Consider the following 26,863-nt stretch of genomic DNA (forward strand, 5'->3'; position numbering starts at 1 on the left):
GCAGGCTGTTGAAAAAGTTGTCAATAGAGGAAAGACTCAGTATCCCAATATTTTAATGCATTTCAAACTATTTTTCAGCTGCACTCAATACTGTGTGATGCAACCGTCAATGCCCCACAACTGGAGCAGGCTCTCTGATGACCCAGCACTGTTTAAAGTAGGGTGCTGCAGGAATTGTTTCACTCCACATTATTTGATAGTTACTCGTCACTTTAGAAAACAAGATTTTGCACACAAAACACATGAATAATTTCAAATATGGATGGATTGCAAATTATCAAACAATACAACTGTTTATATAAAATGGGCCTAAACACTCATTCATTGAATCATGCATTTTAGATTTTTCACGTACCTTTTGAAATGTATTACAAACAAAACTGTTGAAGTGGCCAGATGTTAAATGACTGTAGTAGTACTGTATTAATTACAGGCATCAGTGAAGGAGAGGAGTTACATGTCTGATTTAATGAAAGAGTACCGGATAATTACTTAGTTTCACAATGACCTTTGTCTTGTAAAAGGATCAAAAAAGCACACATGGCACACACAGCTGAAACATATTCACAGACAATTTATTTTTGATTGAAATTATTTCACATCATAGTTGTTATTTTTCCTGTTGAAGATCTTTTGTATTTTTATTACAACAGCCACAGAGCAGCAGCAGCAGCAATAATAATAACTCAGCAGGAGAAGCAGATCAATGCGGAGAAAGACTGAAAAATAGAGAGAAACATGATGGGCGCCCCTTTTCCAGCTGCCAAAAAAGATTTTACTGCAAGGAATTATGGGAAAGAGAGTTGGTTTTTTTTTTCAGTCTGTCAGATTTGTCAGGCTGAGCCACATCTGACCCTGTTCCTTCCATAACAACTGTTAAGACTCGAGCACAGCTGTACACAACTTGGACATGGTAGAAACTCTTTACAGTCGGTGTAGAATAAAAAACATAAGGGAGATAATGACAGAGGAATCAGGATGGGAACGGAAAGCAAAGCACAGTAAGCTCCACAGGATACGGAGACATGACAGAACAGAAGAGGCGTTTCTATTCAACCATTACATGTTCTACAGTAATACAAAAAACCTTACATTAGAACCTCAGCACGCCGGCACCCGGACCGGGCGAGTGGCAGCTCAGAATGGCCTAAAAACTGTGGGATGAGTTCAGTGACAGGATTTCCCCCGAGACGGCCCACTTCTTTAAAGGTCAACATTTTGTTAAATATTCTAATTTGTTGACATGTGAAGGCTGATTAGCTTAGCTTAGCATGGAGAGTGGAAACGGGGAAATGGCTAGCCTGGCTTTGTCCAAAAAGCAGAAAATACACATGCCGGACTGTTTCTTGGCTGGACGCAGTGACTTCCTGCAGCCTTGTCATCACTGTGTGAAGGCAACCTGCGGAGACTTTTTCCACTTTTTTCTTCAACAAACGAGATATAAAATGGACAGAGTCGGGCTAGCTGTTTGCCCTGTTTCCAAACTTTATGCTAAGATAAGCTAACCAGATGCTGGCTGTAGCTTCAGGGTAACCGGACTGACATCACATTAATGTCAATCTTTTCATCCCGCTCTCATCCCAAAACCTATTTCCCAAAATGTCAAACGATTCCTTTAAAACATCCAGACAAAACATTCAAGATAAAACAAAAGTACAGTGAAGTCACGCTAAATGATCACTTTGCTGATGTGTGGGACCGACAACTTTATTTAAACATGATAATGGCCGGTCAGTGTGGTCCACCTCTGATATGATTATCTGGCAGGATTAGAATAACATTCTTGGGGAAACAAGAACCATTAGCATGAGGTGATAAAATGCTCAAACTTAATGATTACATGTGGGGGCAGCTTCAGTCCAAAAGTACGAGTAATGCTCTCAGCTTTTTAGAAAATCAATATGAAAACCCCTTCTGCCTCGACCAATCGGATCTGTCAGGGCTCATGGGTAGATCCTGGCAACAACCAATCAGAAAACAGTTTGATGGGATCTCTCCATTTCAGTCCTTAACCTCAGTGAGATAGTGATCAGACCCTTTATCATGTTTCAAACCTTTTATAAAACAAAATTACAAAATAAAAATACCACATGATGCAGCAACATGTACATGCAAAAAAAAAACAAAAAAAACTACACAACAAGAACACAGGAAACAAATGTTTGATTAAAGTGATCAAATCAAAGACACTGGAAAGATATTATGAAAACATAATTTGTCAGATTACAGTGCACTTTGTGTGAAAAAAATAAAAAACAACAACCACACACACGTAGATGAAGGCAACAGCAGCCCGCCGATGAAGGAGGGCCAAGAGAAAGAGAGAAAAGAATGAAGAAGAAAAAAAGATTTCAAAATGGTTCTAAGAGAGGAAGAGGGGAGACGACTATATACACTCGTATATACATCATACAGGATATGAAAGAGAGCACAAGGTCCTAAAGGCAGACCCAAAGATGGCCGTACACAAACCGAGTCTACAGGGCAAAGAGAAAACTGTCATGGCACCCAATAAATAGGAAACAAAATATCTAATAGTGGACGGCATCCTTTCCTCTGCTGCAGCTTCTGCCTTGATTCAACGAACACCCGGAGCATTCTGGAGGTCGACACGAATAAATAAAATGGATGGATGCAGTCAGAGCGAGGCTGACTGGGAAAAGGGTGGATATCTGACTTGTGTTTTCTACGGCCACTGACACAAGCCAAATCAAGCCAAACCACATGTAGACAGAGAGGAAAAAAGAGATTCTGACAGACTTGCAGTATGTCAGGGCAGTTACCACATCATATGAAATGCTGCCACAATAAAAAGGCAACATTTTGAGGGAATGTAGAAGGGCAAATATGGCCGAAAGGTGCCTTTTTCCAATCTTTTGTCCCTTATAGCCCATTGTGACAGAATATGTACAATAACTTTGTCCCATCCTGTGATGAGAGTTATTCATCCATAAAGCCTAAAAATGTCACCCATGTATTATGGCGGAATATAAATACAGCAGAACAATTCAAAACAGGTGGCGTGACAGATAAAAAGATAACCACTCATCCACGGCTCCACGAGAGGCACTGCGACTCCTCGCTCTGACCTCGGCGGGTCAGAGGGGCGGGGGTCAGGAACGCGACCCCGAGCAGTATCACTGTCTCTCCAGTGTCGTGACAGGTTCCACTCGAAACACCGATCAGAACTGAAACCGCGCTCGTGTTGGCCTGATGAAACAAGTGCACAAAGCAAAAAAGGAGATCTGACGAGGATGTTTGGCAAGTGTCCGCTCTTCTTCTCAAACCCGTCTCAAACAGAGCCCGGAAATAGCAGAGGATATGAAAATATACAACTCTCAGCTGGTGATGAGTCTTGTGTACAGGTCCACTTTAGAATTATTGCAGTCCGCTTTACAGGTCTGTGTTACCGCCATGGCATGGTGCAGAGGGGTCACTGAGTGGGCGCCCTCTCGGTTGGCTTCTTGTGTTACATGTTGCAAAAAAAGGACAACAGGGCCTGTGTACTTCATTTGTCGGGACAAAATCCAGGAGAGACAGAGTAAAGGAGGCTTGAAAGACACAACTTATAAATATCAGGCAGTCCCAGACCACCCAGCTACTGCTACACAACTGCCCTATTAAATAGTAATGGGAGATCATCAGTATATACACTGAAAACAAATGAGAAGAACAAATGTTGCCATCGCCGTTTAACTTTCCTGCGGAGCTCACAAAATGGTTTTGAAATGTCATCCCTGGGGGTTATCTTCATATATATGTTTTATATAGAAACGCACAATATATATGAAAGCACAGATGTCTGGAAAAATATGTTCATTCAAGTTGATAAAAACCGTTTTCTTTTTTGTGTGTGAACGTGTCGAGAATGAGGAATAGGCACACTCTTGCAACTCTTCTTTTCTGTGAGGTAGCACCTCATTTTCCCAATGAAATACTTGAAAAGACCCAAATTGGAACCTGAAAACTAAAGCCAACGACGGCGAGAGCGAGGACTGAGGTGATGAACAGTTCAACGCGTCTGTCTGGAGAGCTACATTGTGTGTCGGATCAAAGACGGAGCGGAATGTGAGCTGCTGTGTCCAGCCTTCGTCGCGCGAGGGCGGGAGAGAGAAAAAGAGAGGAGGGCTCTGATTGGAGGGCCGATTCAGGTTTTCCTCATGACACGGACACACGGAGGTGGGAGGGCTACGGCTGGAGAGCTGGATTCAGACTGAATATGAAAACTGGGACACTGTATATGAAAGACAGGGCAAAGGGTAAAGACAGAGAGAGAAAAGGGTCCCTTATGTCACAATATAGCTGGTCCTTGCATGTCCTCTGATCATGTCGGTAAAAACAAGGTCCTTGAAACATCAGTGACAGAAGTAAGGGGAGCGGCGAGATCCATGAAGCTTTCTCATTTAGAAAAAAAAAGCGATGCTGACACGGACAGTTCCTTCCTGGAGATGGCGTCACTACAGGGGTTGGTGAAGACGTCTGAAGCTGATGAAGGCTCCTCCTCTGATGTAAATGTGTCAGAGGCGCTCTGGGTCCATCAGGTGATCCTCCCGCTGTGATGATGTCAGAGTTCCTGGTCTAACGATGGCGGCGATGAAGACGGCATCACCGCTCAATTTTCATGTTATGGATCTGAGCCTGTGTGCAGTGTGTGCATGTGTTTATGTGTGTGTCCGGTTATGCATGAGGGGTGTGTGAGCGTGGTGGATCACCAGGCCTCTGTGTACCGAACATCAACGTCTTTCAGGTTGGGCAGTTTGGCCTGCAGAGGAAGAAACAGAGAAATGGAAGCTGTGTCAAAACCATGGAACACACTTACTGACAAGAATATACTACAAATACAGAAGTACTGCATTTGATAGGAGCTGTCTGGCATTACTACCTTGAGGTCCTCATAGGTGTCAGCTGTGAGCTTGGTGCTGTTCATATTCAGGCTGCACAGACTTTTCATGGCTGAAAAAGGCAAACAGTCGTGATTAGCCGCAATTACTTTATCACTTGCAAGACTTTTACGCCATCAACACAGTTCACATGCTAACTCTGGGCTTGTCCTTGTATTCTAGCTTTTTTTATATATAATAAAACACTTGTAGACACTTCAGATTGCTCATTGTCACAGTTTTCTATAGAATGCAGTCATATGATTCATTGCGTGTGTGTTTTCTTACAGCTGAGAGCCAGCAGACCAGCATCAGTGACGGGGGTCTCACACAGGTTCAGAACCTGAAGACAGGCCAGATGCTCAGATAGCAACCTCAACCCTGCATCCCCAAACTAAAGGAAGAAAGAACAGAGAAAGACGAGACACACATTAGACAACGGCTCATGAGCGACCACTCGATTACTTGCGTGCGTGTGTGTTTGCGGTTGTGTTCATGTTCCTGTGTGCGTTTACCTGTGTGGACCAGAGGTTGAGCTGTTTGAGTGAAGGCAGCTTGATGAGCTGCTCAGCACAGGCACTGGTGACGTTGGTGAAGGCCAGGCTTAGGTTCTCCAAGTTCCCAAACGAACCGGAGCTCAACAGGCGGGCCAGGTCCGCATCCTGAGGAAGGTTGAGGAAAAAACATTGTATATTTCAATAGTAAAAGCAAATATTTTGAATGCACTCTTATATTTGATGCTGGCTAGGACAGAAAATGTGAAAACTGTTCAGCAGTGAAGGCATCGGTGTAAACTCACCGTGGACTTTGAGGGCAGAGTGAGCCGGGTGGGGCCTCCTTTCCTTTGCTGGAAAGACAGACAGAAAAAAAAGATGGCGTCTGAGCTCAGTGCCTTGCAGGAACCTTGTCAGACAGTAGATGGTGCGTGTGAGCAGGTCTACGACATGCTGCGTTCACGTCATATTGAGGAAATGGGACTAACTAAATACTTTTGACCTGATTTTTCAAAGATAACGAAACCATATTTTAAACTTGATTTTAGAAGTACTATCAGTGTATTTAGAGAGAAAAATCAATTCAGGAACAAGGACTACAGAAAACTTCCAAACAAGTTGTTCCCATGGTTTCTTACATGACATGAATGTGGCATTTGTGGGCAGAGATGTTGTCAGAGGATATAATAAACAGAGAAAATACATCCTGTATTGAGCGTACTGCTAGAATAAATACAATACATAGCTGCGTAACATTTACATCTCTTTGCTGTATGTGCTACAGCGCACGTCTATGAGTAGTCTTTGTTTATGCTGAAGTGTGTACAGAGTCCGTTCAGTGGCTGCTGCCCTGGAGTACCTCCACATATAAATGAACAGCTCAGTTCTGCAGACAGAGTCAAGTGGCTGTGACTCAGTGTGTGAAGCATACAGACTGAGCTGAGAGGCCCAGTTACTGTTACTGGTCTGATCTTTACTGTTCCAGCAATTCAGGCCCAGACAAGCTCCAGCGATTTTCACACACTGGCAACAAAGAAACTGAAGTGTTGAGCAAACTTGAGATTACCAAAGCTTGTGTACTGAGCCAAAAAAAAAACAAAACATAAAACTTCAACTCTTTTAAATCAAAACTGCCTTATCAAGAACTTTATGGCATGTAATGGATTCCCCAAAAGGATTACAGGTGAGGTGAGAGCAAATCTCACCTACAATGGCCTCTGCCAAAAATGAGGAAGAACATAACAAAAGAGGTTGAGTTCATAACAACATGGGACGGCAAAAACACCAAAAGTTTCGTAAGCAAGTTCTGTGGCATATCATTTCAAATGTCCTGGCTGTCATGCTGAACAAAGTTGGAAACAACTCTTGAAAATGATATTCATCTCTGGACAACATAGAAAAAGAGAGAAAATATTGATGACAGTAAATTGCTCCCCAGTCACTTGACCTGACTGCAGGTCCCTCAGTTTGGGGAGGGTTGCATCAGGCATTCGGTGTAAAAGCCTAAGCCAAATCAAATATGTGGATCATGAAATCTGATTTTCATGCTGGGTTGGGCGGGGCCCGTTTTGCCAGCGAGATGGAAACAGATGATTTGCTGTGGGGACCGCGAGCAACACACAGCAGCTGAAAGGAAAAGAACTGATCACAGTAAATATAGCTATTAGCAGATTTAAACCATGGTTGAACGGTTGTCTAAAGCGTCCAAGACCTATATTCATATGCATTTACTGCAGGTTGGATATTACAAATAGTTTAGGCTAATAGTTTAGGTTCAGTGCTGCTTACAGCTTCAATGAGCTGCTGTTTCACAGGAATTCCTGGGTACTGGAATAACTCCAGTACTTAACATCCAAACTTGTAGAGGGGATTCTTCCTTACATGCCTCTAAAACCTCTTTTCCATTTGATTTTACTGAATTTTGAACCGTTTGGAGCTTTGCAACCAAAAATAAATTGGTTTGGAGCCCACAAAGTTGGTTCTCCACTGAAAACAAAAAAAGCAATTTTGAAAAAGTTCATTTTGACCTGAAGTGTGAACAGTGATGACATCAGTCATCACTTCATATTCTACAGGTTGTAAAGAGGAGGCCACTCGTCTTATCACCTTCTTATCATAAATAATTGGCCCATCATTGTTTTTTGGATTAAAAAAAACAAAATCTTGCAGGTAATCAAAGTGATCTGCCATCTTGCTACTACTTTTCACTTCTCCTGTGCAATGCCCTCTGTTGATGACGCATCCTTGATTTCAATGGTTCCACTTTAAACTGGTGGAAACGCAGGCTGTTTTTCTAGATAGCACCAAGCTTCAATGAATCCTGCACAGAAGCAGTTCAAAAACAAGAGCTAATTTGGTGGAAAATGGGTATAAGAGAACTTTCAATTACATTCATTTAGCATAGCGTTTGTTGAAAGAGACTTACATTTTCAGCACATACATATTAGATGGGGGCAAGTCAGCATTCAGTGCCTTCCTCTCAGGTATGGACCTATAAACAATCAATGGTGGACCAGCTCTATCACCAGGCCTGTGGCCATCTGAACAAACTCTACCCTGCACCATGAAAACAGGCTTTTCTGTTCATGTTCCCATAAAAGAAATGATGGAGCTGTTTATACCACAGCGTTCTCCTAAAGGAACCCTGTGTCTTCCCCTTGTTCTCATCTTAGCCAGTGATGAGAACAACTTCTGGTCCGTTCAACTGCTCATTTACTGTCAGCAGAGCGTCAGAGCTGTGAATTGACGAGTAGGCCACATACTTCAGGAATTTATACGTAATGAGAAGCTGGTGACTTGATTTTCATTCCAGCAGGCTGAACCCAACAGAAATGTGGGATGAGTTGGACAAGATGTTCTTAGTTCAAGATCTACAAGAACTGCAGGGGCCAAAGAGAACAGCACCATGTTTACTTCAGGCCTCACTGTACCTAATAAAGTACTGAGTGCGTGTGTGTGTGTGCGTGTGTGCGTGTGTGTTGGAGCCATAACTCACCAGTTCTTTGAGCTCTCTCTGTCGGTCACAGAGCTGCTCGTACATACGAAGGCCCACCTGAGTGCTCTCCAGGGTGGAGATGATCTGAAGCTGGGTGTCTTTGTTCTCAATGATGTTGTACTCCAGCATCAGACACAGGATCTGGACACACATGTAGACACATACATGCTGTAAAGGGACACTCCACTGATTTTAGGTATACAGTACCAGTCAAAAGTTTGGACACACCTTCTCTGTCAAAGGTTTTTCTTACTATTATTTACCTAGTAGATATATACTGAAGACATCAAAACCATAAAAGGCACATAGGGAATTGTGTAGTAAGTCAAAAAAAAGTGTAAGCAAAGGAAGACATATTTTATATTTTGGATTCTTCGAAGTAGCCTCTAGTAACTCAGAAGAACAAACAGCAGAGCAATGGCACAAAATGGTAAATAAACTAAACTACCACATGTTAATGCACCAAGAGGCCATGTGGATCCATTAAGAATAAATACAAGTATCTACTGACAGACAGAATTATAGCTGTTAGATGATAGAGTTATTGCTCGAAGCATTAACAGAAACACAAACATGAACATACCTCTACCATGGTCTGGTTTCCACGTAGGGCCAGCAGCATGCAGGGACCCAGCTTGTTTTCAGCCAGAGAGAGCAGGAACTTCTTGGTCTTATAGCAGGAGCCCATCAAGATGTGAACCTGGAGGAGAGGAAGAGGAGGGGAGAGGAGGGTCAGCTGTTAGCAACCACAACCTGCATTTAGTTCTGACCATGTGTGTGTGTTCGTACACTCACCATACTAGCAAAGAGCTCTCCATCGTCATCACAGGCCACGCCTCCTGGACTGTAGAGCTGAAACCAGCCATCTTTACCTGAACGCACACTGAGTAGGCATGAATGGACCTGGATAACACACACACAGAAAAACACACATACACACAAATGATTTTTCTGTTAGTCAATGTCAAAGAAAAATCTCCCCACTTTACTGTTGAAGGTTGAAATAGTGGCAAACATGCACAAACCCACACTGACCTCCTGCCTCGGGTCCTCCGCAAACCTCTGAATAACATACTTCAGTTCCCTATTTAGACACAGAATGATTGAGACACAAATGTAAGATTGTTTTCAAACTGTAATCTAACTCAGTTCATGATGTCTCAGTTACTTACTTTGTGAATTTGGCATGTGCGAGGGCCCTGGAGAGAGGGAAGACAAGGAGAGGCGTGAGATATACAGCCCAAAATACTTCGAGCTGAGAAATGTGACAAAACAAACACGTCTCTGTTGGGAAATGTTAATTTAACGCATGCTTTTCTGATAGTATGGCTCAGATATGTTGTTTACAGTGCAAACAAGGATCTTTGCAGGTCAGTTTGACATGTTTTCTTGGAGTGATTTTAAGCTGATGACACAGTAGCACGATGTTACTTTCTATTGGCGGACACAGTCAACAAGCTCAGATACGTTTCAGAGGGAGTGCTGAGCTCATTTTCAGCACGTGTGCACATGATATGAGCATGTGGACTTCTCCGAATTGTTTGTTACTTTAGATTACATTTTAATGATCCCAGTGGGGATTCCTTGCAATTGTGTTTGAGTAGCAGTTGTGAGAGGTGAGCTGTGGTGATACTGGATATAGATCAGGGCAGTCAAATGGATGGTTGCATTCTAAACTGATCACAAGTTACAAAATGATCCACACTCCTGTTGAATTCCATCAGTTTTACTCATGTTTATGAAGCTTAAACAGTGTTAAGTACTTATGACGCAAATGTGCATTTCATCATATTCTACACGTCAACATGTGGCTCAACCTACCATTTTTGGTGTCTCTGGAAACTTGTGAGGCAGTTGGTTGGGACTCATCTGAGCACATCAGTGTCAGTGTGTATGTGCGTGTCTCTCTGAATGTATGTGTGCACTGATGTGACTCATTGCATCCTCAGCTACAGGGTGCTGGGGAGTATTGTTGCCTTTCCAAATGACGCCTGAAGCCATCAACTAGGCAACAGTGGCGCAGGTGAGCTACAGGTGCGTCCCAGTGTTGGAGAAACAACAAGTCATCGGTCCGTCAATGATAATGAGGCTCTGGATCAGCCAGCCAACTACAAATAAGGCTCCGGGCTGCTAAAAGCCAATTAAAGCGGGCTCTCTGGAGAGAGAAGAGCCGCCCCTTCAGTTTATGACCCCCCGGAGGCGTGGTGAGGTATCTCACCCACGTCAACAGCCAGGCCCCAACAGAACCCTCCTAGAAACATGTACTGTACACATCCCCAGAGACAGTGATGTGAGAAACTGGAAGAAGGAGGGAGACAGGAGGGAAGGCGAGGCCAGGGGTGGCGTGGAGCACTATGCCCATGCTGATGCTTACAGTATATGATTATGGTTACGGCTGCACTGGCTGTTTTTAGAGTGGAACCAAAGGTGCACTAGTTCACATTTCTCTGAAAAAAGCATTGAGACTGTCATGAGGCACCAACGCTGTCCACTGAAATACAGTATGCTACTACAGCTACTGCTACAACAACAACTACTATGACAACATCTCCCTCTGATTAGCTTTCTTTTTCTTTCCTTTGTGTTTTTTTTCTTGTATTATACATGAGTAACTACAGCGATTGTCTCACCTGGCTCAGTTTCTGGTGCCCATTCCCTCACTACTCTCTCTCTTACTGCTTTAATGTTAGTAGTTATGTGTTACCAGCAATAAAATGCTGCAATTAAAATACAGTAAGGAATCATTAATCTTTTACTGATGCTCAATTTTGAGTCTTTAGGAAAACACTAATTTTATTTTCTATCGCCGCTAAATGAATAAAATGCAACCCCAACCTCCAGTATAAGTGTGAGCTGAGGAATGTGTGTGTGAATACTCACTCTTTAGGGAAAGGGATGGGCTGCAGCAGGCTGGCCAGAGCAGGTCTCCAGTCATCGTAGTCCGACCTGACAGAGACCGCCGCAAAAGGAAAAGTGAAAAAGACAGACAGCGAGAGAGTTAGTCTGACAATGTAAAGAGGAGGGTGTAGCCTGGATAAGTGAGGCTGAAGACAAAGGAGTAGTTGAAACAGGATCAGCGCTGAGATGACGCAGAGCTACGTCTTGACTTCACAGAAACTAGAGCAGCATCACATTACTGTGAGTTAAGTAACACTGGCTTTGTTACAAACGCTCAGATACTATCACTTTTTAGGCCATCCTGTTCGGTTACCGCACCTACAGTCGGACTGAGGGACACAAACACACAAACACACACACACGTAACTGCTGCTCCATTTTCACACTGTGTCATTAGCAGTGAAGTTCATTCATTCATTCATTCAGAGTTTTTTAACCTATTTACACTGTTCACTTCTTCAGGCATACGCACGCTCACATAACGTTACAAACTAGGCCACTTCCCGGACTGTTGACAGGCAGTTTTTACAATGTGAAATTGGCTCAGGGTTTATTTAAGTTTAAAGTCACTTCATCAAGACGCAGATTTTGTTTAAAAGCTTCAAGAAACAGATATTTTTTGTTATATGAAGCCGTCTGATGTCTCCGTTGGGTGAGACTGTTTGTGCCTTACATATTTCTGTTAATTTGTCCCATTATTCATCTTAGTGCAGAGGACTGGCTGACCTGGATCAGGTTAGGTCTGTTTTCTGCATCATTGCATGCACCTTCAAATGCTGTCACTGGCCATATTGACAGTTGAAATTATGAGACAGACACAAAACTCAATATGCAGTCAGTATGTCCCTGAGCAAAAGTACACAAAAGATATATCCAAGACACGGAGCTTAAAAACCTCCAGTGTGTCAAACTCTGCTCAGACAGGTGAGCTGACACCATGCACAGGGGGTATGCAGGCTAACTGTGCAATCATGTAGACGGGCAGCTGCACTGTGAGATGCATGCACATGCTGGGGGCAGACAACAAACCAGAATGACTGACTTCAGTTGTTTAGTTAAGTTTCTTCAGAATGTATGTGATGTATTAGCGCTGAGGGCAGATTTAACCATTTGCATGTAGTGATCAGGTCAGAGCCGTGGATTTTAAAAAGCTGGTCAATAGTTTTGCACAGAAACACTGAGAAAGAAACACTGGTGTCAAAGTTAACGTAACTATGTATGTATGTATGTATGTATGTGTGTGTGTGTGTGTCTTTAGTGCCAAAAATTTGGCAGCTCATCTATGATGAATGCTTTGGTGATCAGTTTAGTTATGTGTGACTTAGAGACAGGCCTAATAGAGGTGGCAGACTGATGGCTTTGGATAGAAAATGCATCACATTGTTAACGCAGGTGTGGAATGTCTTTGTGTGAACATAACCATCATCATCAACTGCAGAAGAAAATTCAAGCTAGCATCAACTATAACATAACACTATATTATAGACTAGTAAAACTGGTAACTTGACTAAATTTGACACCAGTGTTATAGTGTTGGCTGCCCAGTAATAGGATACTGTTATATTACTGTGTTGTAGCTGATGGTTTCAACACTCAGTGCTACTGTTGTTATTTTGCATTTGCTGTAGATTATAGTTGTTTAGTCATAACAAAATCATAATGCTTTGTCCTGCTTTACACGCTTCTGTGTTTGTGTTTGGCCACTGTAGTCTATGAGCGTGTGGTGTGTAGTAACACATTTTGGGAATGAGAGTACAAATTTGCCTCTATGAAAAAAATGTTTCCAGCAAATTGATATCAGCAAGTTCATTGCAATTCAAGGGCATGGTAGCATAGTGTCAAAGAATCAGTGTGGTAGCAGTTCTCACCAGCAACAGAGCTCGGTTAAAGGTACCTGACATTTTGGGAAATAGCTTTGTGTAACATCAGAGTCATATGAGAGAGGATAAATATTAATGTTGTGTTTGAGGGTCCAGTACAGAGGTAAGTCCAGGACAGGGTTTGCCTAGCTTAGCAAAAAGACTGGATGCAGAGGAAAACTGCTGATTCATGTCTATATAGAGAGAGAGAGTTAAAACTAATATTGATCTTCCTGTCTGACTCAGAGACAACAAGTGTACTCAAAACTTTGGACTGTTGCATTAATACGTATTAGCAGTGACAGATTTCTGTGTAAACTCACAGCATCTTGAGGATGAGGGCGAAGCAGCCCAGCACTCTGTCGGCCTGCGCCGGCAGCTGGATGGACAGAGTGTTGACGGCCGGGCTGACCAGCAGACAGTCGATGAGGTTGGGTTCGCTGTCGCCTCCCGATGGCCCGCCCTTCCGCCTGGCGTTGGCCGAGTTGTTGTTTCGTTCCAGCTCCACAAGAATCTCGCTGGAGTTGACGACGGAGGGAGGAGGGGAGAGGGGCAGGGAGGGAGTTGGGGAGGAGATGGGAATGGACGGGTTGGAGTTTGAGGGGACCGGAGGAGGTGGCTGAGGAGGACTGGTGTTGGCGGAGAGAGGGAGGAGAGTGGCAGGAGGCGGCGTAGGAGGCTCGGGGCGCAGTAGGCGGAGCGGCATCGGGGGCTTGCGGTCATTCTGCTGCTGGCAGCCGTTTCTGATCTCCTTTAGGCTGGGGGAGTTGTCCCGACTACAGGGAGAGCAAAAAGGTGACTGGACCACATATGAAACCTACACTGTGCATTAAGTGACAAAGCACAGCAGCAATGTCAACGAAAGCAAAAGCAAGAAGCCGAAAAAACAACGAAGCGTATTAACAGAAGGCAGAAGGGAAAAAAAAAGTGGTGAGATATAGTACGAAGCAGGAGAGATGGGTACCATAGTGACGGTTCCTATGTGTGCTTGAGTTTTGGAAAAATTTGCTAAGAATGTTCCTCTCTGGGGCGAAAGAAGCTGAGGAGATGATACTAATTAGCTAAGATAGCCCATGCCATACATCTTTAGTCAACAAAACGCCCCTGTGGAACACATGAGAAAGAAACAAGATCATTTAGGTGTAAATTCCTGGAGGATGAGGCTGGTTAGAAAGCAAACATGCTGTGGTTTCCTCTCAGCAATGGCAAAAAACTGATTTGTTTTTCTGAAATTGTTCTCATTCTGTACCATGACGTGGAAATCTATTCACAAAAATCAAATCCAAGACGTTGTGCAAAGAGTTAATAATGGTGGCTTGCAGCTGCTTTTCATCCCCATGAATTTCTGTATTTGAAGGTCGTATTTATCGTCCGTATCTTAAATATTTGCTGATATATCTTTATCTTTTTCATTGTAGAGGTATTGTTTCTGTAAGAAAAACATGTTGGGACATTCGAAATTAGTTTAAGCTATAAATGGGATAATGTGGCTGGACAACAGCACGGTATCTGATCTGCTTTCCTGGTTACATCTGCAAATTACCGTTTGTACTGTTTCCCTCGTATTAGCCGGGCAAGATGTGGGAAATTACCAATCATGCGTTTGTCTAATCAATGACAAAATGGACAGAGGTAAACAAAAGAATGAGCCTTCTACCGGCTGAATAAACAGGTACTGTGTGGAATAGTCAAGCGTAAAAAACAGTGGCTAAGCTTCTTTCTCACGCCAGGAAATAACAGGAAATGATACGACATGTTTTCTAAGACCACATTGTACGTGCAGACCAGCAAACATCCAATGTTTTTGAGACATTCAAACAGCTTTTAGCCATGTTTCACTTGTCAGGAGTGTGCATACATTGTCATGAAGCGATAGAGAGAGCACTCAGGTAGCCATTTTGTATACAAGCAGAGTGGCAGTGTGAAGGCCTGAGGGTGGCTGTAGCTTGTCTAGCCTTCCATGCTGCTGACCCTCAGGCCCGACAGGTCTGAGCGGCTCAAACCGCAGCGATCAGATAAACAAGATGTCCAGACACGAGTGGAAAGGTAAGTGGAGGAGCAGAGGGAGAGGTGAAAACTGACGAGAAGCTACAGAGTGTGTGTGTGTGTGTGTGTGTGTGTGTGTGTGTGTGTGTGTGTGTGTGTGAGTGTGCAGGGATGACTGACCTGTTGATGAACTCCTCATAACAGGAATAAATGGCGGCAAGACACACTGCCACCAGGTTTGGCAGGACCCGGGGGTGGGGGCACTGCCCTGTTGGCCCGTGCATGCTGCAACACACAGAGGAGCAGGTTAGACACCACAGTCCCAACTGTCTGCTGAAGGTTCAGCATCTGTCCGTGCACAGGAAGTAACAAGAAGTCTGCATGTTCTTCAGACCTGAGAATGATAGCGATTGGATGTGAAGTTGGCTTCCACCGCTGGTCCTTCATTACATATCTAAATCTAATCAGACGGGGCAGTAGCACCTTTCTAAGAGCTGTTCTCACACGGTCTTGTGCCTGAGGGGGTCTCACCTGTGGACGAACTTCTTGACGACCTCCATGCCAGCGTTCAGCTCGTTGAGAGCCAGGATGTACTCCTGAGTGAAGAGACGCAGTCGAGGGCACTTTCCAAAATCCTGCAAAAGGGACGCACCAAATCAAGTTATAAATACATCAATCGAACCAAAGAGCAACGCAGGAAAGGCAGAACTAGAGGATCACATCCTGAAATGTAAAGGTTTTCCAGTCTGCTCGCTTTAGTCAGCGGATGGAGGGACTGTGTATGTAATTACCACTGTTTCCAAAACAGACTGTGGGAACACTCCATCATAAATCATGCCTTCATCCAACTATTTTGTCCACCAGGGCACTCCTGGAAATAAATTATAACTTCTGATTTCTTTATTGATTCGGCTTATTGATCTGTTTCTCGCTCAATTCTCTTATCAATCGCCTTATGATGAATAGCTGGGTAGAATAAAGGACATTAATGTTTTATTGGTTAGTTTAGTTTTGCTGTTTAAAATAAATTGAGCAAAAACTGAAAGTCTGATGGGAAAAAAGCCCCCATAACATTACAGCTCACACAGTTAAACACGATTTTAATCTGGCCCCGTCACAACGTCCAGCTTTCATTTAGGATTTTTTTTAAATCTAGATCAGTTTATTAGCCACACTGTATACACTTCCTCTATTAGTGAATGGAAGCAATGTGGCATTTTCACAAAAATGACCAATACCATGGAACTGCATGCAATGAACAGGCATCAAAAGAGGAATCGGGTAGTGTGAACCAGCACTGAACAGGAACCGATACCTAAACCTCATCCTGACTACCGAACGTTCCTGAACGCAGCAGCTCTCACCATATTGTGTTTGAGGATTCTCTGGACCACAGGAGTGAACACTTCAATGACGACCATCGACCGCGGCCGTTCCCGGCAGTGCTGCAACACATGGGAACGACCATCAACAGAAAGCACTTTTGAATGCTTAAAACGACGAGTCTTCACTACAGTAACAACACGTATGTTCAATGCTGTTCCAGTCTGACACAGGCGACAACTACGGCACGTGAGCTCACCTTACAGAAGAACTCACACAGGTCAGGTGGTGGGTGGTTGTTTTCCAGAAGAGGAGCAATGGCCTGGACATCCACACACACACACACACACACACACACACACACACACACACACAGATAGATGAATATTTCCACATCCTATCTCTTATTTACCCTGGCTGGGGGCCAGCAGCAGAGATCAGGGCTGTCAGGTGCAGGAGCCTTTTAAAAACAGCCCACAGGTGAGCTACGCAAACAGCACAACCTGTCTCAGCATCGAACTCCCTGCTCTGCCCAGACACTGCCATATGGGCATCGACGGCAACAGTCGAAAACACACAAATACACACACACACACAGGTGTGACATGAACAAATATATGGAGAGAATCGATATTTTTCTCCAGTTCAAAGACTAAAACAACAATAGGCCGGACTCAAGGGTGTTAATTATTAACTCCAGCCTGACATCAATATCAGTTTACAGTGACGGTGAACTTCATACTCACCACAATGATGTTCTCATGATCCTGAGTGCTGAGATTAGAGTTCTGTGGGGAAGAAGAAGACAAAAACAGAGTTCAGGGGAGAAAAAAATGGATTGCTGTGCGTGTGTGTGTGTGTGTGTGTGTGTGTGTGTGTGTGTGTGTGTGTGTGTGCGTATGTCTGTGTGTCTGTGTGTACACAGACACACCCAGGGGGCAGTTATATCGTAGTAGTTTTATGATTACAATTATGAGCACATGAGCACAGTAGCAGACCCCATACTCATGTGTACATGTGTGCGTGTGCATAGAAATGTGAAAATACTACAGTTTTTATTTTAGAAAGTTTCAGTTGTCATGTAATCATTCTTCATATCATATTAATAGTTTAATCATAGTTTACTTATCACCCTTTTTCAAAAGTCTGTTTTCTTTTTCACAATGATTTTTATTTTCCGTCACATTTTTATTCCATGTCACGTTTCCTGACAGCGGTGTTGCCACCAGTGAGAAAATCTTCAAGAAGAATGAAAAAAAAATTGAGGACTGGGAACATTTTTGCTAAACAACTTCATGAAACAGAAATGAAATAAAGCTCTGCTGATATGAAAATAACATAATATTTTGTCATATTGCGTTTTTAAAAATAATTTCTTACATTATTTCGCAGTGTATTGGGTTATTTATATATTACACACCATTTATTCACATGATGTATGTATTTATGTATTTCATAACCCATGCAGGTAATATTGCGTATGTGTGTTGCTACCTCGGCCAGCAGGGTGGAGATGATGTGCAGTGGAGCCTGGTGGATGGACTCGTCCTGCAGCGGCGAGGTCAGAGCCATGTCCACCAGCGCTCTGATCTCCTTCAGCACCACATCCCAGCGACTCGGGTTGTTCAGGACCTTGCGATACTTGTAGATCTTTTTCTGTGGGAACCAAAGTGCAATACGCCGTGTGACTATGCTGCAAGCAGTATATTATTTTGTTTAGCTGCTGCCTGCATTGTTCTGTGAAACCAGCACTTCAACACTTCTGAAAACACTGAAATACCTTTTCAGCGTTGTGAGTTTTGTTCTTGAGTTGAGTCAGTTTCATGTCACTATCTCTTCAGTGCTTGTTGGGTTGGCATGGAAATGTTTTATTCAGAATGGTGCAGTGAAAACACACAAACAGGAAATGTTTGTGAAGAGTCAGAGCTGTGCAAACTCTCCCTATCATGATGCGTTTGTCTATATGGGCAGTGCTTTCTGCGTGACAGTGATTATTGCCTCAGAATCAGAGTGGAGGGAAATTAAACCCAGAAAAAAATGAAATCATAGGAAGTAGCCGTGGGCTCTACCAATCCAAACTACCTCAGGCAAACTTCCTAGTATAACTTTATTTAGCTCAGTGAGCACAGCGTGGCTCTGACAGGTTAAGAGGTCTGATCCTCATAAAGGTTGCTAAAGTGCCATAAAACGGTGTGTCAGACTGAGAAAAGACATGTAATACAGCAAAAATCTATTCTGGTGTTTCAACATGGTCAATAAACTTCAATGTGTGTGGTAATTGTTACCAAGTCTTAAAAAGGAAGGAACAACAAAGTGAGATACAGTGCGGCATCATGCTTTAAAGGGGCAGCTGAAACATATCAATAGTTAAAGACAAACCGTAACCTTACCTTCCACTGCAGGGAGTGAAACCACTGGTCCCTTAAGTAACTGTTTGCAGCCTGTAGTAACACACACACACAGAGACACACATCCATGCAGAGAGACACAAACGATTTGTTAACTGTGATCTCAGGTAATAGAAGGCAAACCCACACACAATGATTGGCTTTTAATGCTCAATTCTTGTAACAGTGTCAGTCAACATTTCATTAACAGCTTCCTGTACAGTCTTCTTCCACAGTCTTGGGCCTAAAAACAGTATATGTGTCAAGAACTAATCCATTCTGAAGACAGATCATACTTCTTGAAGCCTTGACATTTACAGTTGCAGACAACATCAGTGAGGTTTGGGCTCACAAACGCAGCCTCATCCCCCTAACTATGTTCAGTTACTCACACAGTGTTGTTATTTCACTTTTAGACAGCCCTGTAAGTATCTAATGTGAAAGCTTAACATTAGTCATCATGAATACCAGAAAATGTGCAGCTACTAGTTAGTCTTTGCACTGTCTGCCAAAGGAAAAATAAATTCAGCAGGCATGGCTGGACGTTCACAGTCTTCACATTGAAGCTGCACTAATCAGTATTTTTATATTAACAGTGGCTCAGCTGACCACATGTGATGTGACACTGGTTGCTTGCAGTGATGAATAAATAGAGAGTGACCACCAGTTCTCTTCAGCTCTATGGAGCATTTCATTGTCTTTTAGCTCATTGTTTTGTTAGCCCACAAAGTTTGGTTCTCTCAGAGCGGTCGTCAAACACACTTCCAGCAGCACAGGTTGCTCTTTTCAGTGTAAAAGCCAATGATGAACCCAGTGTACAGTAAATGGCCAGAACCAAACAACCAGCAGGTGGACATAGTGGAGTATTTAGCAGCTAAAGAACAGATATTTCTCTCAAGTTGGTGGAGACCAAAGTAGAACTAAAAGGAGAGTGAACTGGGTAGGTGGGCAGAACAGATCCAATTTTTTAGTGGTATCTAGTGGTGAGGTTGCAGATTACACCCAAACAAATGCCCCTCCCCTTCCAAGTGTGTATATAAGCCATTAGCTATACAGACTGATTAGCAGTAGAAATAGACATCTGACAGTGACGCAATTGTCATCTTACTCTTTAAACACAGCAACTAAAATGATAACTTCAAACGGATATACGCAGTATGATATAATCAGGTTACCACTGACAGCCATGCATTGTTGTTGAGGTCTCTCACTTCTGGTGGCATGTTTTATAGGCTACCATCACTGAGAGACTGTTATAATTAAGAGTGTGCATTTTATTGGAAGGTGGCATTTGCTAAACTGATCATTATCATTAGCCAATAAGGTGTTCAATCGTTAATATGTAAATAATATTTGAACTGAGAGACACACCTACTTAAACAAAATCAGATTTACACAAAGGAGCAGAGGCAGGATGGGTAAAATTGTTATAATAATTAACTGATGCCGTTTAAAAGTGGACCTCTGACTTCTTCCACACCACAGACGCAGTACGTATATTATAAACTGAAATGACGACAACTGCAGAGGGACTTTAAAAATGATCTTTGGCTTCAAAACAAAGAACCAGGACCAGAAATAATGCAGCCATTCTTCCCATCTGCTTCCTGTGTGTGCACTCTTTACTACCTGTCCCAGTGTTTGTTAACAGTAAAATAATTGATCGCAAGCAAACCAAGGAGTAATGGCTGTAAGGTCAGACCAGTCAAGGTCTACTCAGAGGAAGAAATGGTTCATGTTATAGACGGGCGAGAAGGAACAGTGCGTTCAGGACTGTATGTATCCTACTGTTTTCAACGAGATAACAGAGAGGAGATTAACTTCTACTGCGAAGGAGTTTTTGGACACTATTCTTACAAGAGACACCAGCCTCTATTCCACCATTTGAGAGAGACATCTGCTCTGATGAGGTACTCTTTGAAGACGCTGAGTTGCTTTTGTCACTAAGTAGTCCAAAGTAACCTGACGGCAATAACCCACCATTAAAACATTTGTAATAAGGCTACAGCTGACTCTGGAGTTAGTTCAAAAAGCATTCTGCTACAAAAATATGTGGCATTCATTATTACTTGGTTAAATACAAAATCCAAATAATGGTGAGGGAGTTTTTGAATCATTACAAGTGATGCAGCAATTCAGATGGGAATCCATGTCGATGAGCTGGCCTACATTCATCAAACCTACACCTACAGGAAAAATACAATCACACTGAGCCAAGCAGAACAGAAGTCATACTGCCTCAGTGATCATATTTTTCTCTAGTATTTTACTCACTCCTCGTCATACAACATGTAGCTGCATAGCCTGTGCGGATGAGGAATTGGTTGCCATTAAAAAACCAGTATGTTGTTAGACAGGGATTTCAGTGTCCACTGTGTTGGGGAGTTTTCAAGTTGACTTAATATCTTGATCTGTAAGCCTTTACCATCCTCAGTTTTAATGACGTTGTAATAATGTTCCATGTTCTGGAAAACTATACCAGGTCTTCCAGTTTTCCACAGTTTGTGCAGGAACCCCGACTGATCTTGGCTTGTGGCAGAGCTTTTCCTTGACAGCACAAACTGAATCGGCCTTGGCAGTGGTCCAAGCAGCTGGTAGCAAGCTTAAGCAAACACAGCTGATGACGTGGGTATACAGTGCTGACCCCCAACACCCATACTGGTTTGAATCGTGTATTAGAGGTAGCTGGGCTAATAGGTAACAATACCAACTGTGCTCACCAATTGGCTCTGGTTAACTTGGATATGAAGTGTTCAGCAGGTACATGGTGTCAGGTGTCCACTACAGGTTCCAGTATTGTACTGAGTCTAAAACATGACAGGCCTTAAACTGGGCAGCCCAGTCCAACACTTTTTTTCATCATAATAGTATCATGGAAAATAGTATCAACAAAATTCACCACAAATATACAACTAAAAATACATACCCATAGGGAGCAATCAAGACCCAAGTTCCCACTACACTGATGGCTTTAAAATCTCAGTCTGATCAATTATCACAGGCCACTGGCCAGAAGTCAGTGATCAGATCACTTTGTCCTCACATATTCAATCTGTTTATACAAGTAGGTTTAGAGGTTTTTGTGATCCATGGCACTAGATACAATGACCTTTCCAAAGTTTATAGTTTGATGAACTGGTGACCCTTCCAGAATACACTGGCTGTTTCAGGCAGGGATCATGTGTGCTGCTGCTGCCGTCACTGTGTGATGAAAGACATTCTATTGATTAATAACCTTAAAAGTGCATAAAGGGCGCCTGTGGATCAGGAGGTCGAGCGGACATTCAGTAATCAGAAGGTCAGCAGTTTCAGTCAACGTGTCCAAATGTCTTTGGGCAAGATACTGAATCCATAACTGCTCCAGAGAGCTTTGACATCGATGTGTGAACAAACAGCAGAAAAATGAATAAAAAGGCCTAAAACTGCAGTTCCTCAAATGGCCACTTGAGGCTCACTACAAAAGCAAGTCAATCCCCATAGACCTCCATATTAAAATGTCCAACTTTACAGCAGAAATAAGCATGTTTGCAGGAGTAGCGGTCACTCAAAGTGGCCATGACAATAATTATGCATAATTTTAAGCCAGAATATAATTTAAACAAGTGAGTTCTATAACAATCTACACCTGTACAGCTGTCATGAACGGGGAAATTAGTTAGAGACCAAAAAACATTTTTTGCACCAGACTGTAAACATGTTTATTTCTGCTATAAAGTTGGGTGGTTTAATATGGAGGTCTATGGGAACTGACTTCTGAAGCCAGTTTCAAGTGGCCATTCAAGGAACTGCAGGTTTGCCTCTTCAGCATTGGCTGCCGCTTGTCATGCTGCCACTTGCTATTCCTTCTGCGCAGTGATACAATTTGAAAGGGTAGTTCAGTGAAAAAGAAAATAGCTCCTGCATGAAACTGCTCATAACAAAGTCTGAGGATTATCTTGAGGAACTGGGTCGTGATTTCTGAAAGAGACATTGCTGTTGAGTTTTTCAAATGTATTTTTTTTGGCAAAGAGTGCCATCTAGCTCCATTATATCAGAGAGAAGGTAGACAATATCTCCAGAAGTCAGCGACTCACAACAAAACAATCTACAGCACATCAGGTAAGAGGAAAAAAATTACTATTGATTTTTGGACGACCTGTCCCTTCAAGTACATAAAGTCTTTTATTTTTCTACAAAGTTGTTTTTAAGCCTAAATTTCAAATTGTAGATACCTACCAAATAAGGATGAATACCACCGTCATATTTTAATATCCTTCCCCTTTTGGTACCCTTAAAAGTCAGTTTGCTTGGTTAGATACCAAAATACATTCCTTTGCTGGTTATACGGTCCAAACACTTTTCTATAAAACCAAGTCTACAAGAATGTCAAGGTACTTCACAGCTATGTTTTATTGTTATTAATCCCAACTTGTATTACAGCTGACTGGAGCTTATTCTTAAAATGACTGCATTACCTGCAGCAGGACAGTGCCACCAGGGAAGCTGAGCTGGACACAGTACTTCGGAGCATTGTCCCATGAGAGGAGCTGCAGGTCCTCTATGGAGCTGTAGGACAATGACGTCTCCATGTAACCGGTGGGCTGGAGAGAGAGAGAGAGAGAGAGGATATTAGCCTGCTGCTGTCTAACATTTACAGTACACACTGTATATTTTGAGAGAGCCAGAGGAGTAAAAGGCATTTATTTTTACTGACAGTCAGCTGGAAAGACAAAAAGAAACATATCCTGAGCTAACCTGCCCTCGGTAAACACAAGGCCAAACAAAACCTCCAAATACAGCAGAATGGCGAAAACGCTGGTACACAGAACACATAGAAGTCTTTATCGAGTGTGGTGACATCTGATGTAATTCCAAGTGAATAGTCATTGAATGCAGAAAACAAACGTGGAAAATCAATTTGGCAAAAGTCATTAATCACACAAATAAACAAACATCATCTAGAAATACATTGTTCATGTAGCTTTGAGTCAACGCACGCAGAGAAAACCTCGTATGGTGTGATGCAGAGCTCTGATCCCAGTCTCACCATTGTGAGAGCTGGAAGCAGATGCAACTGAGTAACAGGCCACAACCTGTTTGCTAGTCTCAAAATGATTACAGAAATGCTGACAAATTACCACAAGTTTCCGGACCCAGGAACAGAAGAGTCTTTAGAGAGAGAGCGGGGGAGAAAAAAAGAATCTAAACAGATAAAAATAACGAGGCCGAGCGAAAGCCACAAGGAAACCAGGCTTGTATATCTTCTAACCCCCAGGAGAAGTCTGAAGAGAAATGTTTAATGCCACAGTGCGTCTATAATAAGACATGTGTCTGTCAGTAATGCAGAAATGGCAGTAAATGAATCACCAGTTGATTTCCCAGACATTAGCGTCACTGCGTGACTTAGTACCAATTATTGTTGATGGGAGACTAAGTGTATATCCACACAAATGGGCCCTGTGGACGTCATCTGCCGTGGCTTTTGCACCCTACTTAGACAACCATTTCTGGCATTTTTTTTTTTTTTTCTGTGGCCATTTTCATTTAGAAAAACTTGAGATAGTCACTCGGAGAGTGCTGAGCATGCTCCGGTTGATGTTTTCTCTCTCTGACTTTTTATAGAAAAGTAAACTCTCTCGACAGTTGAGTGAGTGTAGAGAGTTTCAGCTGGATGTGCCCATCAAGCACTGACACAGTAATGCAGTCACACTGGAATGTGTTGAATTCTTTGTAAAAACACAAAAAGTATTTCAGAAAATCTTTGAAAGCGGCTGACATACTTGCGTTCCATTCAGTGTCATCGGTGGATAAACGTGGGTTTTAAAGTGTTTACTGATCTGAGGGCGACACCCAAGCAACAAACGAAGACAAAGAGAACAGCAGAGACAACAGAAGAAGTGCAAATAAGTCCATTTCCAATCGGTGGACCTCTGAGACAGCTCATCTGAAACAGAGTAAGTACAGTATGGTTGTGTTTTGACCTTATGGGAGTTGAATTGAGGTGCACCAGATTTGCATCAGGTAAAAATAAAAAGGAAAAAAAAGTGAATAAAGTGCTGTTGACCTGAGCGCTGAAGTGGCTGATTCAGAGTAAAACTATAGGACATAGTAGAGCTGACTGGCCTCTGTCTCATTTAGCTTTTTGGGTGTAACTGTTTTTAAAAGCCCTGTACATCCTTAATGCTCATGTTTGTACTCTTAAATCCGGTATGACACACGTTTGCTTTTAAAGGAATGGTGTACAGATAATTTGGGGACATGTGCTTAGCATACAGACCGGAAAACAGCTAGTCCGGCTCTGTCAAGGTTCAAAAATGTGCCTACCTGTCCCTCTAACGCTAACTAATAAGCACGTGTCTAACTTGTTTAATCCGTACACAAACAGAAATGTAAAGAAGGGAGGTTGTGGTTGTGTTGTGTTACTTCTGTAACTATTTCTGTGATACAAGTGATACCTGATGATGCATACAGGACTGTGCACTTTGTTCCCAGTCACTTAAGCTGAAATCATTCTGATCTATTACAGCAAACAAAAACCATCACATTGGACATCTGGCCATGTCAGTATTGTTCTGTATCTATACTGAGAGTGTCTGAGAAGCTTTCTTGGACATTTTGCGAGCACTTTTCAGACAGTCCCTAACTTAAGCTCGTCAGTTTCCCGTCTGGTCCAGTTGATGTTCCTCAGAGGTGACACAGGATTGACCGAGCTCAGTGTCTGAATATTGAACCTCACTATCTGCTGCGTCCACAGCGATCACTGGATGACTGTGGATACAGAGGAAAAAGTCTGAATCTGATGATTATGAGACAAGGTCTGAGGTTATGAGGAGTATGTTCCTTACATGATTTCAAGTCAGATTTATGAATGTTTTTCCTCAGTGGACACTGAAGAAAGTGGCATCTGCTGAGTCCAGCAGTGTGTACATCATATGTGAGTGTGTGTTCTGTCATGACTCTTGACAAAAAGGGGTGTATGTTTGAGGCCAAAAAAGGGCAAACAGAGGTCAATATTTACTGATATTCAAAATTTTACCATTTATTCCAATCCTGAATTCTTGTCAGATTGATATTAATGATACTGTATAATAAAGAAAAGAATTAATCAATTCATGATTTCATGATTTGGACTTGAAAGGTACCAGTTTAGGACTCTATTGCTCACATGATCCAAATATAAAGATATAGCATCTGTCACATCAGAGCCAGACATCCAAATAACAAATCACTATAACATGAATAAACGAGTCCTGTCCAGCTTTAGTCAGTGTCTCAGTAAGCAGGCCTCCACTGCCTCCCTTCTTCTTCTGCTGCTGCTGCTGCTGCTGCTGCTGCTTCCAGACAGATAAACAGCCTGTCTCTGGCCTCCTCCAGCACACACACACACACACACAAACACACACAGTCACGGCTCCGCTCAACACAAACACATCTGAGTAGTTACATGGGAGCAGCAGCAGTGAACGCCTGCTCTTGCCCTGCGTCCCTCTGCAGAGGAGTCGAGCAGACAGGTGGTTCTCTGTATTTGCATCCATCTTACTCTCTATAGAGCAAACAGCCAGCCCCCCCCCACCCCCCTCCGCTGATGAACAAACACGCTATTCCTTTATTTACATCACCCTCCGTGGCCGATAGAGCGAGCTGGCTCTTCTGTCTCACCCCCCCCCCACACACACACACACTCGCTCGCACACACACACACACACACAAAATCCCTGTTGTGAAGCTGCACCCATACAGGATTTTCATTACAGACGACATCCATGGCAAATATTGGTTCTGGCCGAGATGTCTCATTTCCTTGGAAGAGTAAACGTCAGCCCCTGTCTCTGTCTATCTGTTTGTCCGTCTGCGCGTTCGCTGCCAAATAGTGTTTTTGAAGGAGTTTTTGCTCAACTTGGACGCACACGCCACACTAACAAGACGAGCTGCGAAATGAAGAGCGGAATATGAAATTGTGTGCTGAAGGAGGAGATAAATGGTGTTTTTGAATAGGCAGAGGCAGAGCAGAATGGAGACAAACAGAAGGGGCTTCAATTTTCTGATAACCAGCCGAGGTTAC

General features: G+C 42.8%; 1 protein-coding gene across 1 annotated transcript in view; it reads right to left on the bottom strand.

The window, feature by feature from the left end:
• Positions 1-556: 556 nt before the first annotated feature.
• cmip (c-Maf inducing protein) overlaps positions 557-26,863 on the bottom strand; it is a 42,890-nt gene continuing 16,583 nt past the window's right edge. The window contains exons 2-21 of the mRNA XM_076732434.1: positions 23,277-23,402; positions 18,826-18,876; positions 17,930-18,091; positions 17,182-17,223; positions 16,695-16,757; positions 16,477-16,557; positions 15,644-15,747; positions 15,293-15,397; positions 13,450-13,902; positions 11,250-11,315; positions 9,542-9,568; positions 9,405-9,453; positions 9,165-9,272; positions 8,953-9,069; positions 8,370-8,510; positions 5,680-5,727; positions 5,396-5,542; positions 5,169-5,274; positions 4,883-4,953; positions 557-4,762 (exon numbers count right to left, since the gene is read on the bottom strand). Of these exons, the coding sequence (XP_076588549.1) occupies positions 4,709-4,762; positions 4,883-4,953; positions 5,169-5,274; positions 5,396-5,542; positions 5,680-5,727; positions 8,370-8,510; positions 8,953-9,069; positions 9,165-9,272; positions 9,405-9,453; positions 9,542-9,568; positions 11,250-11,315; positions 13,450-13,902; positions 15,293-15,397; positions 15,644-15,747; positions 16,477-16,557; positions 16,695-16,757; positions 17,182-17,223; positions 17,930-18,091; positions 18,826-18,876; positions 23,277-23,402 (2,121 nt within the window). The 3' untranslated portion in view covers positions 557-4,708. The remainder of the gene's footprint in view (positions 4,763-4,882; positions 4,954-5,168; positions 5,275-5,395; positions 5,543-5,679; positions 5,728-8,369; positions 8,511-8,952; positions 9,070-9,164; positions 9,273-9,404; positions 9,454-9,541; positions 9,569-11,249; positions 11,316-13,449; positions 13,903-15,292; positions 15,398-15,643; positions 15,748-16,476; positions 16,558-16,694; positions 16,758-17,181; positions 17,224-17,929; positions 18,092-18,825; positions 18,877-23,276; positions 23,403-26,863) is intronic.

Source organism: Chaetodon auriga, chromosome 6, assembly GCF_051107435.1.
Source record: "Chaetodon auriga isolate fChaAug3 chromosome 6, fChaAug3.hap1, whole genome shotgun sequence".
Lineage (NCBI taxonomy): Eukaryota > Metazoa > Chordata > Actinopteri > Chaetodontiformes > Chaetodontidae > Chaetodon > Chaetodon auriga.